The 20,300-nt window shown below is 39.3% G+C and overlaps 1 protein-coding gene across 5 annotated transcripts in view; it reads right to left on the reverse strand.

Moving 5' to 3' along the window:
- Nucleotides 1–20,300, reverse strand: part of SHTN1 (shootin 1) — an 80,245-nt gene that overhangs the window by 35,248 nt on the left and 24,697 nt on the right. For all 5 annotated transcript variants that reach the window (XM_090145553.1, XM_090145550.1, XM_031597415.2 and 2 more), the window contains 4 exons: nt 14,507–14,559; nt 7,460–7,520; nt 3,708–3,802; nt 1,493–1,661 (listed from right to left, as the gene is read on the reverse strand). In XM_090145553.1, the coding sequence (XP_090001679.1) occupies nt 1,493–1,661; nt 3,708–3,802; nt 7,460–7,520; nt 14,507–14,559 (378 nt within the window). The remainder of the gene's footprint in view (nt 1–1,492; nt 1,662–3,707; nt 3,803–7,459; nt 7,521–14,506; nt 14,560–20,300) is intronic.

Raw genomic sequence — 20,300 nt, forward strand, 5'->3', positions numbered from 1 at the left:
TTGCTGGTAATCCAAGATGCAACTAGATTTCTTCCTCAATACAAATGCCAACCAGTTTGGCTTAGCCTGGGGACAGAGCCTTGATATTCTTTTTTGGTACATGCTGTTAGATCACTCTGCTACCCCATACACACACACACCAACTTTCCAGAGTATCTCCTCCCACATCCAGTGCTTTCAAAGTACTCAGTACTTATAAATGTAAAGTCATTAACATTTAATAAGGACAGAGAAATGATGAAGAAACCAGGAGTTCTATATTTTTTACATTGTTACTTAGTGAATTCTTCAGCGAGGCAGAAAGCATATACAGAGCAGGCTTTCTTGGAAATCTCACATTTGGCCTTTTTACCCTCCCACACCATCCTCTGATGTGCAGCCAGAATCTTTGCCCACTCTAACAGTATCTTTGACATCTTTTTCCAATATAAAACAGGAGAAACTCCAGAATCTTATTTGTTATTCAGATGGGTTGCATGGTGTGGATCACATCTTCTCTGCCTCCTGTCCTACATCTGTAGGATGGAAAATTACTTATTATAGGATGTCATTCTACTCTTCTATTTCTTGAGAGTTTTTTTGTTGATTAAAAAAGAAAACTTTTTAAAACACTATTCTTTTCAGCAGTATGTTGAACCCCTTCTTCGAGGCTGCAATATTCAGACAGACAACAATTAACAAGGTCAAGCTGAAAGTTCAAGACTGTTGTACTTATGCAGCATTTGTTATTGTAACTTATTAACAGGAAAAAAACAACCAAGAAGAGTTTTTGCTTGGTTGCTCTTTTAAAGTGACCAACTAAATAAGTCTCTATCTCAAAATGCAGAATACGAGCATCCTCCTTTTCTGGATACTGTGATATAATAGCGCACAGAATTACAAGGACTTCTCACAGAGTTAGATTAGAAAAAAATAGCAGATTTTGTATATCAAAATACAAATAGCCTGTCAAAAAGAAACCAGAGATTTCTTGTATTAATACAGATTTCTCATAGCAATGAACTTTCCAAACTTCACTGCTTTTCCCAGTACAGCAGTCTTTTTTTAATTTGTTTATTAGGCAGTAACTCTGGAATATAAACAAAGTTTGTGTATACAAAGGTACACAATGGAAACATCAGTAGAGGGTCTTGTTTCACAAGCTCTGCAATAGTTACAGTGCCATTGAATACCAAGGTGACCTTGTCCTTCTGCTTAACTTTTGCTTTGTTAAAGATACAAGGAACTGTTTCTTTTACCAACTCAGTAATGTTGAACTCCCTAGGCTGCATAGATCCCTTTTTCCTATTGCATTGCAGTCTACTCTGCAGGACATATATCTATCACATGCATTATACGGTATCACTACAGGCCTACCATGTTCTTTACAGTTTTTCCCAGAAATCCTTTCAGGACCACTCTCAGAAGCACAATTTGGAGCCAGATACCTAACCCCAGACCACCCTCTAGACCACTTTTACTCTGGTGATGTAGGCCCAGCAACAATGCTTACCTTTTATTTGCTGTTGACAGTGCACAGAATTGCATGATCCAGAGTTTGCTTCCGTATCTGTGGATGGATCATCCTCATCAATGTTAATCTCTTCAGTGATAATTTCTGGGCCCAGTTTTGCCATATAAAGCATACTAATTCGTTTCAAGGTCTTATTTTCTTTGTTCAGCTGAAAGTTCAAGAGTGCAAACAGTAAGAAGCTGGTTACTCTTTCTTTAAGCTGTTGTGCAAGAAAAAAACATTTTTTCCCCCGTGCTGAAAAGAACAAAGAGCAGGACAAAGTGACATTATTTTAAATGCTCCATTCAGTATTAAAATGGTCTGAAGATGGGAAGCTTCCCCTTCTTCTCTAAGCAGGCTGGAATTCAACACGATACGTCATCTATGCCCTTTTTCCATCAGGGAAGACATTCCTTTCTCACACTTTCAACTAGTAAACAACCTGCATAGGCTCAAACCAAATCTACTATTAAGCTTTCATAATGCTATGCTGTCTCTGTGATAGCTGCTTCAGCTCCAGACCGTCAAGCACGTACCAGTACCAACAGCAGCCCCAGCAGAATGACCTGAAGAAAAGGGCTGTGATCCTAAAAGCTTGACTGGTTTTGCCACTTCTATCAACTGGTCAAAGGAAACCTCTTACTTAGCTTGTAAACTACAAATAACAAACAATTACTATACTGCCAGTGAGGACAGAATTACCACAAAATTCTGAAGTCACATATGTGAAATGAAAGCCATATCACATACCAACTCTTTATGTATCAGACCTCAAGACAGAAACCACTGTGGGCTGGATGCTTAAGCACATGCCTGGTTCATAACACATCTCATCCTGACCAAGGTGCCAGGAAAAAATGAATAACAGGGATTACTGCAGAAGTTCGCTTTCAAAGCTTCTTTCACTATTCTACACATAACCACCTCTGCTAACAGCTCTCAGTTGCTAATCTCAGGAGCAGACAGGTGTGTGTTAGAGTGTCTGCCCACTGGCCAAGCACTCCCTGGATTCAGCTCTAAGAATAACACTCAGTTTTCCACACAACACATTCCAGTCAACCTACACTTCAGAAGTCCAACCTCTGCTCTGAAATAAAACATAAAACAGTTAAGCTAACCCTGACCTCCTGCTTGAGCAATCGCTTTTGACTCAACCCTTTCCTCAGCCCCCTAACTAAAGGAGATTTATCCCAGAACTTCATCTCATTCCCAAAGAACAAAACTGAGAAAGTGGGAAGGCCGTATGCAACCTTACATGGTTCAGTCAGCTTAAGGCACCAAATCCGCTTTGGCAAAGCAGCCTCAAGGGACAAAGCTAGTCTCAGAACTGCCTCTGCATGCCCATTACAGAAAGAGTGCAGAGAAGGAGAAAAGTTACATAAATACATTCATTTTCTTATGTATATGCTGATTGCCTATCTTATGAATTCTAATATAGTGTCATTATGGAAACAATTAAGTAAATACCTCCAGAAAGTACATTGCTAATGCATCTAAATTAAAGTGATTTCTTGCTGGTGTGATTTTTACCATATCTAAAGATGTACTTTGGGCAGGGGATGGGGAGGAGAGGAAGGGGGGAAAAAAAAGCAGTCAGCATTGCTAATGAAATTTGGTTCAAAATTGCTGTAATCCATTTTCTGATGAAGTGGCTCAGATGCATTTTATACAACCAAAAATATACAACAGAGAGATAAAAACATTCTTTAATAATAATGCACTTCTGATGAGATGGAATATAGAAAATTACACACTTGCTAAATTCATCAGACTAGACGCAATCAACAGAGCAGCGGAGGTCACCTTTCCCCTGCCCTCGCTTTGCTTTCACAAACAATCACCTGAAATGTAATGCAGTGGTTGACTTTTTCCATTTGATTTAGACACTGAAATGCTCATTACTGTTTTATATCTCACACAGGACAGCTCTAAAACTTGTTTTCCATTTAACCTAAATGCATATAAAGTGTTGGTATCAACAAGTTGGTCTGTGACTTATTCTTCAAAAATAACAAAAAAAAAAAATTCAAATGGGTTCTTTTTATCCACAGTCAGGAACTGTATTTTGCATCTCACGTACGGCGTTAGCTTTTGCTACTTCAAAACCATTTCAAAGATCCACAAAATTATGCAAGAACATATATGGGAAATGCACACAATAGCAAGTTTAAAAAAAAAAAGAAATCAGGTGAAATAAAAACACTGTAATTCTCACCTTAGAAGCCAAAGCCTCAGCACTTTCACGGCATGTCTTCTCAATTTCGAGATGATTCTGAATACAGTTTACTTCCTCAATAACCATGTGAGAAACTATGGGGAGAATGTGAAAATTAGTCACTGTTTTCCTGCATTTGACACATGCATCCCATGATCAGAAGTATTACACCTTTCTAATTTCTATATAAAAATTTCAAAAACTGAGAAGTACATAATTAGATAACCTGTATGGATAGGAACTGCTCTGAACACTGAATATTGGAATCACTGCTTTAAGCAACTCCCTCAAGCCATGCCTGCAGCACCAGACAGGGAACTGAAGAATCGAGAGTGAACTTAAGGAAGCAGAAGGCCAGCAGAAACGCTTCTGCTGATCATCGTTATTCACCAGCTTTACTTCACTGACACTCAAGGAATCAGAGTGATATCTTAAGGACTGTCCCTCAATACTGCCATCATTATTTCAATTGAAAATTGAATAATTTACCCAGAGAGGCTGTGCATGCCCCACCACTGGAGGTGTTCAAGGCCAGGTAGAATGGGGCCCTGGGCAGGCTGCTCTAGTATTAGATATGGAGGTTGATGGCACTGCCTGCGGCAGGGGGTTAGAGCTTCATGATCCCTGAGGTTCCTTCCAACCCAAGACATTCTATGATTCTATGAAAATTTGGCACAGATGCAGATTTTATAAAATGAGAACCTCCATATTTTTACACTACAAGATTAACCCAGGTTTTACAAAGAGATTACTTCTCCCTTCCAGTCTTCTGGTTTCAGAAGTACTACCATAAGAGAATAACAGTAATAGCAAATAGTCCTCTGGTGAGACTTTTCCCTGAAACCTGAAGAGAAACACTTAAGTCCCCTTTGACATCCAGAGATCATCTTAATGGCTACAGAACAAGGCTTCAGGATAGGAAACACTGACTGCTGGCAAGTTTCACTTAAGCACTTTTATTGATACTTGGTCAATATTAACTAATGTTATAGCTAATCACATAGGAAGCCAGCAGTACATTGGAGTGTGCTGCCAAGTCAGAAGCTGCATGCAATTAACAAGTTCTACAAAATGTAAGCAGTTTTAATGGCATTCCACAGATCATCTGAGTTGAAGGACTGCAGTTCAGTCCTCTGAAGCACTGTTAACTGCCCACCAAAGCAGGAAAAAAAGAGAAGGGGGAAACTGGAAAATTTTGGTCCACAAACTGTATTCATAATTTCTTCTAATAGCAGAACCACCACATCTTTCTTTGGTTGTCTTTTATCTCCTTTTTTTTCTTGGCTTTAGAGAAGTTCTGTGCTCTAAGTATGCCATTACCAGAGGCTACATTTAATTTGGATGAGGGAAAGCTTCAGGCAGCATGCGCCCATCTCTGTTCTGCTTTTATTCCACTTAGCTCTAGAAGTTTGAAGCAATGAAATGCTCTAGTCAGGACGAGGGGCCCATGGAGATCCAGAGCAGCTCCCATTTCATAGACAGAAATCCAGTGCCCCCAAATCAAGCTAGCACAAGTTAGGAAACAAGGATTGGGCTCACATGGTAGAACTAGGGATTACTCTTGGTTCATTTAAACTTAATTAACCTGCAATTATGATTAACTCAGGGGAAAAAAAATCTTTCCAAATTAAATACAAAAATATATTATTTCCTAAGTCTTTCCAAAGTTCTTATTATGTCAATATTAAAATTCATAAAGCAGCACTAAGTGGCCTGAAACATCTCTAACCTTGACAGTTTTTTTCAGGGGTAATAATAATCCGCAGCAAATGCAGGCCAACCAAAAACCACTTAACTAATTAGTAGTTGCAGTCACCGAGAAAACATGAATCAACACTGTTATTACAAGTGGCACATTTGAGTGGCATCTAATTATGACTTGATGAGCACGATACTTGCATTATCAACATTACTACTGCATCCCATCAGGGACTAAAAGCCGCTGATGGCATTGACTGCGAGAAACTCCCACTCAATGGTACTACAGCACCCAACAATCTCCTTGGCAGGGGCACCCTCACTAAATGACATGTTAAGCGTAATTACTGGTAGACATTGTAAATAAACAGGATTGGAAGTGAAAATTGTACCAAGTGCATAAGACACAATCTGACACATTGGAAGTGGCAGCCTTAATTGAGAGTTTCTTTGACTGCTCAAGATCATTTCAACTGCATTTCTCGGAGGACAGTGATTATAACTGTGGAGACAGACGGCATAATGGTATCAGCACTGCTGACAGAGCAGTGAATTAAATTGTATCTGCTGTTGTGTGAAAGCCTTGATGAGAGGTACAGATCCTTAGTGGTCTTATCATTATAACACAATGGTCATGTTGTCATCAACCTTGCTGGCTCCAATTGAAAAGAAATGATTGTGTGTTGAAGCTTTCCCCCCCACCACCACCTTCTATCTCTTGTGCTCAATAGAACCAATTTTCAGAGAGCTATGAAATCACGCAATAGGGCCTAAAATGCAGCTGCTTGGCATACAAACGGGGCCCCATTAAACTGGAATCACACACAATATGTGTTTATGCCAGGAGAACAAATAGAAGCTGAGTACAGGCCAAGTTTATTCACAGACACAAAGCCGATGTAGCTCTTCATCAATATAATTGCCTTTTATATTGTCGTTTAAATAATGGGCTCTATTATTGCCTTAAAATCCTAATATTTCTGGCATTTTATCACTATGTTTACAAGGTATGTCCTTTAAAAATGTGAAAGGAAGATAAAAGAAACCTATAAAATTTTACAACATCAAATATTACTTCAAATTTTATGTCTTAACTACTTGGCATTTTCTGCCACGCTCTGGTATTCCTTGTATCGTAACAAAAACAAAACGGGCTTCAATTTTTCCCAGAAGAAATAGGCTTCTTAGAGAACATTCTTGCCTCACAGAATAGTTCTCTACGACCATTTACGGCAGTAGATGATTCCTGTTGATCTTACACTATTTTCCATAATTTTATCATGCAAACAATTACAAAACAGAAGCAAGCAAATTCCTCTATTAACACAGTCACACAAAAGTACAGACCATGTGATTTCCTTATCCTGCATTAACTTCATCCACGTTTCTAATGCTTCATCGTGCAGTTCACCGTACTGGCACAAACCAGACACAACAGACCACAATCCTACTGTAATTGTCTCTTCTAAGGAGCTAGTCCACCAGGATACTTCCACTCCCATTAGATGTGCTTTGTTGCTTCCAGACACCGTACAGTTTCAATAGAACCATTATCACAGAAGTGCAGAACTGAATATCAACATTCACACAGACTAGGCGAGAAAGAACTTGCTTTGAAAGTTATCAAGAGACATCAGATCATCCTAAAAAGTTTTGATGGTGTGTCTGTGCTTAAAGCAATATTTTTGCCTTCAAGATAAAAATAGTAGTAGTAGTAGTAGCTTCAACTATAGGATAAATCCCATTCACTCCAAGCATGTGTTACTCTCAAAGCCACCTGAAAAGTCCTGGTGAGATAGAGCCACATCTGTACCACTATTTTCACCACTTTGTACCTTAAAAATAGCTACCTGTGTCAGAACCTGTAAACTCTGTGACAGCAGTTTGTCTGGCAGTAATCGAAGTCTTACCAATAAGCTCGTTAAAGGAAGACTTTGAAGGAGAAACATCAAGAGGACCTCAATCGCAGCATCCTGAACATCACTTTATAGGCTGCAGAACTATATTCTTAACTCCTTCATATAAAAAAAATTTCCACTAACACGACAACTTACTCTTCTGAAACTCCTCCAGTTTTTTGACAGCCTCATCTCGTTCTTGCTTGATTTTGTCACACTAGGAAAAGAGAAAACTGAAATGAAACACTGATCCCAGATACTTAATTAGCAGTCAGCCACAACGTGCAAAAATAAACAAAGATCACCTATTGGAACAACAATGTACAGAAGCCTATCAAAGCATAATATCTTTTTACTTTCAGTCGTATTAGATTGATGGGAGCTTTAATTTAAAAGTCATCATCCAGAGCATTTCTTTACAGAATGGCAAGTTGTACTTGATTTTTGGCTCCCCTTCAGTGCTACTCAAAATGCTTTAGAAAACCTATGTTATCCAAAACTGATATAAACAAAGTCATCCAGGAACCACATGACATGAATATGCCTTAAGTCTTTAAAACAAATAGATTTAAAAAATACATTCATTTCTATTCATACCACATGCAATAAAAATATCCACAGTCAGTAACCAGGGACATCCAATTGAGTTTCGTAACACTACGAACAACGATTCAATCTTGAAAAGGGAAGGATACTCATTTTCATACCATCTCCCTTTCGTTAATTTTCAGGTTAACACCAATACTACAAAGCATTGCAATCATCTATCTTACGATGGAAAGATTTCATCAAAGACAAAGAACAAAACAGACATTCAATAGACTTTTCTAATAAAACCCCTTTTAGAAGCAAATGAAAGAAACCACAGAAATGAGTAAACTTCACAAGAGGCACAGTGAGTGATTAACCACACTGAAAAACACATGACCCAGGGGGAAGTACGACTGGCACATAACACATCTCACACTCATGGTGTACCAACATTCTTCCTCACACGCAGCCATGCGTATTCAAGATCATAAATCAACTTCTGGAAAAGATCTATGTGACTGAGTTCCTTACAGTGCAACTCCTCCTGCAGTTACAATGACTCCAATCACTGGAACAGAACTGGGAAAAGAAGAAAGCTGAAATGATTTTGCTCGATTTTCAGTTTTTCCACATGAGGACCCACTTTGAGTTAGCCGGGAAAGGAGCCTGCTGTTAAGTAACAAGGAGGAGAGCCTGATTCAAAGGAAGCCAAATTCACGAGAGCCCTTCTCTCAGCCCCTAAGGACTTTGGATGAAGCCCAAAGAAGGACCTGCTCTTGGATAAGGAAAGGCTGTCATCGGTGGCACCGTGGGAGCAGTCTCAGTGCTAGCATTGGAAGCTACTGCTGATGGCTGCCTGCAGGAGCTGCACTTGAGCACTCTTGCTGCTTTGGTGTGATGAGACGAAGGACAGTTGCTGAGTAGGGATGAGGGTCTGTGAAACAGGGAAGAGCTGCAGAAGGAGCAAGCCATGCTGCCCAAGCAGCATGACACGCCCGACGCTGTTTCATCCGGCACTGTGGGGTGTCAAAGAAGTTAGGAGCATCCTGCATAGGAAAAGTGGAAAGGGAAATGTGTGCAAGAATCCTGCAACTTGCTGCCCTCCCTCTCAGCTTCCTCAGCAGAATTTTGTCTTACCTTACCAGCAGCAGCACAGTCTAAGAACAGAAGGCAGAAAGATAAAGAAAGGAAGTAGTTCTGATTGTTCCCGCACAGCACAGCTGAACTGCAAAGGAGGAGCAGCGTGAGCTGCTGCAGCTGCTGCCTCTTCACATTTTACAACAGAGACACTGTACTATACTGGCATAGTTCACCCACGGACTTTTCTGCACTCTGCAGGCTTACAGCCCTCTGCATATGAAGTGAGAAAGTGATTTTTAATACTCAGTTTAAAAAAACATATACACAAAAATTAGCATTTTAAGGATCTAATCCGCTGCCCATGGAAGTCAACAAGATGCTTTCCTGCTGATGGAAACCTTGATGTAGTGAGCATATCGCATCCTCTATCACAGGAGAAAAAATTCCTTTTGAAATCCCCCCAGTAACATGCTGCAAAGTGTAACAGCTTTGCCTGTACAGTGAAAGGGGAAGTTAAATGACCCATTCCACTTCACCTTGAGTGCTATTTGCAGAGGGCTCCACTCGGACCACAGCAAACTAGACGATTCTCCTGATAGCTACATGTTTCTTTGCACAATCAGGGTGTGCAGTTTTGGGTCTCTGCAGAGTAATTCCTGCTCCCAGTTACAGCTTTCTGAATATTTTCTTTGGTGGCTGCTGCGCTTCAGAATAAAAGAGCAGGAAGAAAAGAGAGCTGTTGCCCTTGCTGAAATGATCAATGGAAAGCAGTTTGCCTTTTGTCTTGCAATCAGACCTGCACAAGCAAAGCCATTACACAGCCCTGCAAAAACAAAAGTTTATCTTCAAATTGGCTAAAAATAAGAGAAAGTTGAGACTATGTTTAACTCTTTGTACTGTTTATAACCTGAAAGTTCTGCAAGCTATTCACACAAAATGATTAAGATTTGTGACAAGAAACACTGATAGGAAATGGTGAAAAATATCAAATGTAGATATATTAGCTGTCTGACAAAATGTACAGAAGTCATCAAAATTCAAGACTTCTTCAGTTCAAAAAGGCAGCAGAGGCATACACAGCAGAATTGTTAATTAACAAGCACGCTACTCATCCTAAATGTTAAAAGAGAAACAGTGTTCTACTCCTGTAAAATACATTGCTCACTTTTCACATTTAAGTGCATGAACTGATGAAGGAAAGAGCAGTTTACAAGCATTTATTCCCTTGTCAGAAGTAACCAACAGCTCCAAACTCAAGAATATCCTCAAATGGAATGAAAGCAGATTACTCCTGGCTTGTCAGCCATTTCTTCTGTTTTAAACTTTATTATGCTGAGTTCCAACAAAATAACCATTTATACCATTTTATTTACTATGTTTTAGTCTAGTATTTATAGCATCATTATTCCAATATAAACCAGTGCTAATAGGCAATAGACATTTCAGTCCTGAACTAGGTACAGGAGCCACTATTAAATTCCAGCAATAAGAAGTCATTGCATTTGCCCATTTAGAAAGAAGTAACAGCTCGGTTTCCAAAATTCATCTTTTTAATTCCTTAATTCTTTACCTTTAGAGCAGTAATTTTAGGACTTTTGCCAATGCAGCTCACTACAAAATTTTTGCTTTTGAGGCAAACAATCAGAGACGATCCTTTCCTTTCTAATGCAAAGAGAACAGACTAAAATGCTGACTGCTTAGAAGCAAATCACCTACATGGCAAACACTGGTGCTCACACTGCATATTCAGTGCTGTGAATGACAGTAAATGAACTTAGCCTGCCCTGGGAATGAGCACAGTAGCAAGAGGGTACCCTGCCAGCATGGGAACTTGATACAAACAGGCGATGCTGTGCAGACAGTGCATACAACCACCTGGAAGGCTGTGGTTTGCACACCCACTCTGCTCACCCCATGACTTTTTGCCATTAGTTTCAGGGAGGCAATTGGTGGATTTCTTCTCTGATTTTCATCTAGCAGTCATCTATTTCGTCAACTACTTTTTGCATAAGCTCCTACTACTTTCAGTAAAAGGCCTTCAAAGGGCAAAGACAAGAAGGAGATTGTTCAGCCCAGATATTAAAATACAAGAAGTACACAGAGCAGCCATATAGTCAATTAAGCCATTGCTAAGCAACACAAGATACATTCTGTCCCTTTAAACAGATTGTACAATTTATGCAGACTTAATGCTTGTTCTAAAATTATTAGTTTGGTGCAGCGTGCAAAAGTATCCCATGACATTTGTTATGCTCCTCGAAAGAATGAGCATGTCATCAAGGCAGAATCCCTTCTCTGTTCCCATTTGGTGACAAAACATATAATCCACTCTGTACACGTGCTTTAACAGAACAAACACCATGAATGATGTATCAGAGATACAGTATTACACCTACTGTTTTGGAAAGCTGTCTTGCTTTTTTTTTCCCCTACTGGCAGAATGACAAAACACTGTCAAAACCAGTGTTTGGAGTCATTTCTGGCTGATTAGCAAGTAGTCAAATATTTATTCATGATCTGACTATGAATATGTCAGAACTGCATATTAACTATATTTGTGTGTAACTGAATGTTGGTTATCTTCTATTTTTTGTGAACTAGCACAAATTTTTAGTCAGTTACTTCAATTAAAAGAAAGACTGAAGTAATCTGCCAATGTCATTTTTGTTCCAGATTTTCAAAGTATTTAAAAATATAAATTAAAAAAATGCCCGCACCAATTTTGTCAGAGACCCCAGCAGAGATCTCCAAATTGGCAGTTTAACGAGGGACTGAGGAAGAAACACAATGGACCAAAGATCTGATCTTGTACTCCTGAATTGCCAAAGTTAGTAGCATTCTCTTAAGCAGTGGTTTTCCAAACAAAGTCGTATACATAAAAGACAACTGACTTTCTAATCTTAAAAAGAAAAAAAAAAAATGGGATAAAGAGCATGTATTTTCAAAAACTAAAATTACATTTGATTCTGAGTTACACATCTGCAGTGCACTTAGTTCCAGTAGGATCTAATATTAAGCAGGATCATTTTTCCATTAGTTAAACAGAAACAGCTCATGTTTCAGTCATACATGTGTACTGGTGACTTAGAAAAAAAAAATTCCACTGAGCGTATCAAAAGCACAGACATAAAGACTAACTTTAGGTGGTACTTCCCACAAATCATCTGCAAGTCTTCAAAAAATTCTCTCGCATCTTGGATGCAACTGTGGTGTCCATAATGGATACAGAGGAAGCTTACACCCTGACAGACATTGGCAGAAATTGGAACAGAATTTACTTGCAGCTTCCAAGAGACAAAAACACAGACAGCTTGTGTCACAATTCCTCCAGCATCATGTTTGATCCTGCAAATCATAGACTAGACATACAGTTACAGAGACACTAATAAGCTTGCAGGATTACACAGCCCTACAATAGTTTCTTCCAGTATTAGTGCTGTAAGTAAACACAGCCATGAACTCCTTAACAGTAGATTCTTTTTGTGTACAAGAAATGTACTTACAGCCTCACACTTAACCACTTGAGTCCAAGCTCTTCAACAATTAAGCAGAACTGCATACATAAGCTCACCAGTCTGCAGGATGGAGGCTCTTGCATCTCCCATCTTACAGCTGGGCAAATCAGTTAGGAATATGCTAGAGGATTCTCAACTGTTATGCAAGTATTTTGAGAAACATCATAGCAAGTTTCAGAAGAAGCACACAAGAGTGATTACATATATGCAGTAATAAGACATCTTATGGAAAAGAGGAACAAGAAAGAAAGAAAAGCAGAATGTAGCAGTAACCTCAGAACCTCTCATTTCATCTTGATTTTGGAAAGACTTTTTTTTTCATTTAAATTGCCTCTGAAAAAACAAATTGTTAATAAAAATGCAGTTCAAAGAAACCGTCCTGAACAATAATCCCTGTCCTTTCCCTGACACAAAGAAAACTTTGCTGAAGAAACTCCCAAGGTGTCAGGGCAAAGCTGGAGCATTATGGAACTCCTTGCATGTGATGGAAACCAATTCACTAACATCAGCTCAAGGGAAGCCTGGACACACGCAATAAAGACAGAGTTGTTGGGGGCAGAATACACAGAAAACACACAGCTCAAAATATGGGTAACAGACAATCTGCAGACTAGAGGAATACTCTGGGGAGGTATTGCATATGATCTTACACCCCTCCCTCTCTGCTGCTGGCTTTGCCAGAGACTGTGTACTGTGCTGGACAGCCACTAGAAGTTAACTGCCCCAGTTTTCTCAATAGTAAATATCAAGGACAGATTTCCTGGGATATCTGGGTTCTGGTGTAGGGCAGCGAATGGGAATGCAGGAACAAGCACAAAAGAAATGGTATCATTGGGAAGGAGGGAGTGAAGCAGAATATGCTGAGCTCAGTGGATATATACAGCATCACTGTTGAAACAAAATATGAAAAGAAGCTCTGAGGGTTTTTTTTAATAATGAGAAAGTTAAGGACAAGGTCTCCCCATTAGAGCTTTGAATTGCAATGTTTATGACAACCAGACTAAAATTGACATTTTAGAAATGACTTCACAGAAAGCAGAACTAAACCTTCATGCTCTGGCAGCTAATAATGTTCCCTAGTACAGGAGAAAGGGAAATCTGCTCACCATACAAAGTGGCAGTGCCCTCATTGCCTTCCCCACTATCTAGACCTGATAAGAAGTTTTCCCTGATCACAGTTTCTTTTGGCAGATACTTGCTAAAAACCTTTTGCACACTGACAATGATTTAGACAGCACAACACTGTCATCAAGCCCCTCTCCAAGGTCTTGTGGAATCTCTTCTTGTTGGGATTCCTCACAGGAGTCCAGGGTGAGGAGAGATACTTTGCCAAATGAGCTGAACTTCACTACTAGGAAGACAGCTTACCATAATTACATTAACAAATCTGCAAAGTGGCCCTTATGTTTGTATCACCAAACTTCAGAACATTAAAAAAACAGAGCCCAGAGTAATGAATGATATTAAGTCCACAAATTCAAAGTCTCTTTTCATGTTACATAGGTGCACATATTTCACAGCAGGATATGCAATATATTGCAAATCTGTTTTAAGCTTCACTCCTAATGTTGAGGTGAGACATCTCCTATTCAAAGAAATCTTGTGGAGAGAGAGAACTGAGTACCTTCAGAAATCGTACTCCCACATTCTGAACTTTTAGAAGGACTGGGTTAGGGCAGGAGTTGTTCTATTTCCTGTTCGTTAAGTTGTTCTAATTCCTATTCAGCACACAAATCAAGCTGTATTATAACAATGTTTAGATCCAAAGGAAACAAGTTTTCCTAAGAATATTTAAACACTTTTGTTGGCCTACGCTGACAATGTAAACCAGCTATAGATATAGTCACTTAAATATATATACTCATATATTTATAGCAACTTTTCTGGTCTAAGACAGCTAGAACAGCTGCTGGGAGCTATTTCCTTTGCTCCTTAACACATATAGGTACAAGAAGTACTGATTATTGATGCCATTTTAAATAATCAGCTGAGCTCACAAAAGCAGACAATAACCTCTCAATAAAATATTCTGATATTTAACATTTTAGTATTAAGGAAATGATCCTTCAATACAAACCTCCTCTTTCGTTTTCTTATTTTCTGCTCTAAGCTCTTCATATTCGCCAATAGCTATAAAAGAAAAATAAAGAAAAAAAAAGGTTAACATTGCAACATCTCTTTTACTCAGATTAGCTTTCTACTTATTCATTTTAAAGCTCTTCTGGCTGTCTACGTATACGTTGAATAACATGGGTCATAAACTTTATTAATAGCCTATGGATCAACTGGACATCCTTTTAGAATTGAAGTAATTGGAAAGCATCTGAAAAGGATAGTAGCTCTCAAAACAATCAATTGTTGATCAATGGAAAGTTAAACAATCTTATTGACTGAGTTCAAAAATTACAAGGTGAATGCACTGGCTTGTAGACACTAGCTTAAACCCACACTGGCTCAGGTTACAGATTAATGGTAGCAACCACTGTTAATGCAATACTGTTACGTATAGATACGCAGATATACCACCAGAAGAGCTGAGCACCTTTTTTATTTCTTTAAATATTTTCTCACAGCAGAAGTCCTATGAGACGCTTTTTCCCTTTACAGTCCATGAGCAAGACATAAGAAGACAGCACAATTTATCCAAAATCACACAAGAACTCGGCTACAGGGATCAGCAAGGAACGGCTCAACCTCTGGGATGCTGAAGGTCCCTTGTTTCAAACCAGTAAACGATGCACAGAAATAATCAATCAGTCTATGGGATTTTTCTTGTGTGTGCCAGGACTGTTTTGACCTTCAAGAAATTCTACTATTATTATGAAAAAGTGTGAACACAACTCCAAAGTAGTAAAGAAACTGTGTTAGAACAGAACTCTGTTCAGTATTTAAGATGCATACTATATGAATAAAATAAGACATTATCCTACCTCTTCTTCCAGCCCCTCAATACCCACTTCTTCAAAATGTTCTCACATACAAGAGGAAGTTATACCAGCACACCAGTGTTATTTTAACCCAGCTTAAGCAGAACTGGATAAAGGTTTTGAATACACAGCTTTCAGATGACAGAGATGTTTTAGGGTAAGATGGTAAGAGAAACTTCATCTGAAGACACGACCATGCAAAGTCTGGTAGATGAGCCACCTGAAAACCTGCTATTCCTTTCCAGCTTTAAATACCCCAACATTTTCAAACACGAAGCTCTTAGAAATCAAGTTACGCTGTGCACTGCTGTGATGTTTCTCTTCTACCCTACCCCCAGTGTTTCAAAATCTGTTGAAATAAAACAAATTCAACTCACTACTGAAAGCTATGTCTGAGATATCACAGTTCTGCTTGTCTTAAGCACATCTGTTACTCACACAGAAATATATCAAACATAACAAACTCAAATTACTTTATTTTCTCCAAGATCATTTCATTGTAGAGACATGGCTGCAAAGTACAAGGAGTCTGGGAGACAGACTGCAGTTGCAGCTCCTTGGTCAGTCCCTCTAACACAGGGCTCTGGTGTGCCCAGACCAGGAACAGAGCCATGGCAACACTCTGCTGCTAGGTTAACCTGAAGAGCTCCTGAAGTGAAACAAAACACACTTCATATAGAGAAATGTAAAATCTATGTCTCCTGATCACTGCTCTACTACTATGCCATTTCTGTGCTCCTTTTAGAAAAACAGAGGCAGGCTTCTAACACCAGCAGTGAGATGCAAGAAAAGGATGAAGTCTGTATCTACAGATACTGCTTCCTTGTAAACTGATAGCACATGCTCACTTTTAAGGCCAACTAATTTGTTATGCAATGAAAAATGTGAGTGCAGCTCTCATCTGCTCTGTGAACCAACAGTTCTGAAGTCATAAGCCCCTCAGGCTGGGACACAGGAACAAGTTCCCACAAAGCCAGGCAGCCAGGAGCTTACACAACACTCCAACAACCCGTGCCAACAGCTCACCTATGTGATTGGGAATTGAACAGTATGCTGGAGGAAGCCATTCCCTCTTCTACAGCTGTTGGTAGAACACAACACATTTGTCATGGAATGCGAACACAAAATCATCATTGTAGCAATGGTAATGGGAGGATGGTTGGACTAGATGATCTTGTAGGTCCTTTACAACCCTGTGATTCCATGATTCTATGATCAGCTGCTTCATGCCAAGCTCACACTGCAATGCCTTTTCACCATGCCCACCCCCTTGCTGGAATTAAGAAAACAATTACTTTTTTCTAGAATATAAGTAGCAATGTTCTGCTATCTTATTTTGAGATTTTCATGCAAGGCAATTCCTGGATCATTGTGTTTCCATACAGACCTCACTCTTTAGATTTTCTGGTATGGATTTACAAAATACTAATGCTCATTTTATCAGGAAAGTTAGATTCTCTACAAAGAATAGAACTTATAAATTATGAAGGGTGAACGGAAAGCTGGTGGATCTTGTAATTTTTAACAATAGAGATTGTGTGGGTTTTTTTTAAATTATATAGAGATTTTATATAAACCTTTTCAAAGTTTAATGTACAACAGAGTTTTGAGGCTGCCCCTGAAAGAGTCACAAGTCCAACTAATGTTCATTAAAGTGCTGAACTGCATAAAGGTAGAAATGATCTCATCACTCTAAAGCTGTCCTAGGAAAACCAATACAGCAGCAACTAGATGTCACTTCATGTTGTAAAACTCATATAGAGTTTTTTAGCCCTAAAAACATTTTTGGGAGAAAAAGTATCATTATCACTTTTCCCTTGATTGACAAGCCATAGGCAAGTCCTCGTACAGCAGCACCTAATTCCTCTGTAGAAGCCAGGACTACCACTTCTCCTTATTTCACAAAGGCTCCCACACAGCGTACCCCTGACAATAGCATCCCAGCATCTTAAATCTTTTTATGTCTCACATTGGCTCACTCAGATTATGCTATACTTACATTATCCTGCAAATAAAGATTAGTAGTGTGCGAAACAAACAAGGGAAGATGCTATACTAAAGGTGCTACTGAAATTCTGGAGCTCTACATCATTTTCCTTAAAGAATCAGCACTGTAACACACATGAATAGTAAAATTCCCACTCTGTATCCACTCACCTCCCACGAACCCTGAAGAACCTTACTAAATACCTATCACATACCTTGGAATACTGCCACTGCCTGACAGATTTCAGTTCATCTTTAACAGACTTATCCCTGATACACAGTAGTGTGACGGAAGTAACATAGCAAGATATAAATTCCTTTGCTGCAGGCTAACTTCTTGCAGACCGAGGTGCAACACAGCAAGTTGATTTCAACACCAAGGAAACAAAAATTTTACAAAGAAAAAAGAACAGAATATTCTTGGCTACGGCTCCCAACCCACGCAAAACGTACTCCCAGCCAGCACTGATCTTATTTTCAACTAGTCTGAACCTGGATTTACTAACAGAAGATGTGTCACCTCAATTAGTTGATTTATATATTTATATACACGTTATGTTAAAAAGCACTTATTAGTAAAACAAGGTCAAAAGAGTTACAATTATGTTATGATTATAATTTACACTGAACAACAGAAAAGACACCTGCATGTATACACAGTGAGATTTCCCAGTCTTTTATTTAAAAAAAAAAAAAAAAAAAAAACACCTTCTAAAGCTGCATATTAAAAACCACAAATAAGAAAATTCTACACTCATATACTTCAGCATTTATATTGCAAACCAGAGTGGCCTTCAAGTAGATGGAGAGCCTTCCAAGTCAAATCAGCCCATAATGCCACTTCAGCATTCCAGACTTACTCAATCAAAAAAATAAGTAGTGCACAAGAAAAGTACATGTCATTCCACTACCTGTCCTTCTGGGCTGCAGGCTGGGCATGTATTTACTGGTGCAGGCAACAGCCAAAGCTTTCAGTGCAAAAAGCTATCCTAATGAAGCAAATTCACACCTGGCCTTTGGCAGCTTTGGACACTGTGAGAGGGAGAATCATCCCTGACAGCAAGAGCACAAGAGAAGCTCCATCAGGCTGGCTGCTTATCCCAGTGTACCTGGAAAACAAAGAGTCGGGCCAAATCTGTTGCTATCTGGGAGACAGTTTGTGCAACAATCTCCTGAGAAGCCAAGTGTGCAGAAGACCTGTAACTGCTCTCAGGAGTAAAAACACATGCCAGAAGGACTGGATTTTTCTGTTGTTCCCAATCTTATGGTCAAAGATCCCTTCTGCTAAGCCCAGGCAACCACTCTTCCAGCAGGACATGGCGTGGCATTGGTAGTATCAGCCACGTATAAACTGTAAGATTCAATTAGTAAACACTTTGCTGTATCCTGCACTGTACCCTGGGAGTCCCACAGCTCCCTGGAAAACAGAAAGGGAAATTAAACATACCACAGCCTGATAAAGCCTAACCATTAAGCTTATATCAAACAATTTGCCTTCGCAACTTTCTGAAAAAACGGATAGTGTTACACCAAAAAGCTGAAGCAGGAAACACTGTTAAACTCCAACAAATGAAGAAAGCATTCATACATGATCGGTCCTGCTGGGGAAACGATGGCTTCTGCATACAAAAACCCAAAAAACACGCTTACATAGGAAAAAGTGTGTAGAGCAGATGCCTACAGAAGGAAACACAGAAGCCAACAGGGCATCCCAACTGAATAAAAAAGTCCCTCTGGCCATAAAGATCACCTTTCCGCCACAAAGAACAAATTTGTGAAATCACATTAAGAGCTTGTCAATAACACATACATAGCACCACTCTCAGATTTTCATGCCAGACTAAAGAAGTTCTAAAGAAGATGCATTCAAACTTTGTGGTGCTATTTTTTTTAAAGAGAGTGAGTAGATCTTAAAATAATAATAAACGTTCAGGATGAGGGACTCAAAACCATCACACTTCATAAAAAAGAAAAAACCAACACAAAGGTAAGACCTTTAAAATAGATTAAGAAAATCATGTGTAGTAGATCTGCAGTTAATGGTGGTCATTAACTACAGTAATTTTGCTAAGTCACCAGGAGTTTGTGATAGTGGCAGGAGAAGTGCTTACATAACATATAACTCCAGATGTTGTGGTTGCTGACTGCTGTTTTCAGCTAAACAAAGATGTGACACAGCTGAAGGTGCTTCTTTAAGAGCAAAGTTTCAGCAGCACCAATAAAACCAAAGACAAGCATAGCAGTCTTCCATGCTGGCTACCATGCAGCTGTTAGGCTGGTTTGGTGCTCTGCTGAAAACACCACTTTTAGGTAAAAAAGGGACATTTAGGTAATGCTAGTATTCATAGCATACCTGCTTCATCTAATCAAGCCATCTCAGAAAGCTTTTTATAGAATGAAAACTCAAATAATACTTCTAAGGCTTAAATATCATTGATACAGAGATCGTGTTTCTCCATGATGTTCACCTTAAACTTGGCAACAGAGCAAGCTGAAGAACAAACAGTGTCAAGTATCCAGGTCTAATCCACAGGACCTGGAAAATTCAGCATGGGTGAAAGATAAGCTTATCATGCTCACAGACAGTTTCAGTGTCCTTGTCGCTGCGCAGAGCTGTGCCAAACAGCCAAGTGAATTTGTCCAGACACCAGTCAGTGTCACAGCTGCCACTGAGAATTGCACAGCAGCCACCAAATACCTGCCTCAGGTGCAACCTGCTGACCTTGGTAAGGGAAGTAAAAGCAGCACTGAAACATTTCTGCAATCAGCCACGTACACAACTGCTGCCCTCTCCACCTACCCAGCCAGCGCAGCCACCTGGAGTCACATACAGGCTGTTTCTCAACACTGGAAAAACACACCCTGAAAAAGAAACTGAATGCAGGCTACCGAGAGAATGTGATCGAACTCCTTCAAATCAATGTGTGTAACCAGAAATCTGACAACAGACCGTAACGC

The sequence above is a fragment of the Phasianus colchicus genome, chromosome 8 (genome assembly GCF_987193195.1).
Source record: "Phasianus colchicus chromosome 8, bPhaCol1.hap1.1, whole genome shotgun sequence".
NCBI lineage: Eukaryota > Metazoa > Chordata > Aves > Galliformes > Phasianidae > Phasianus > Phasianus colchicus.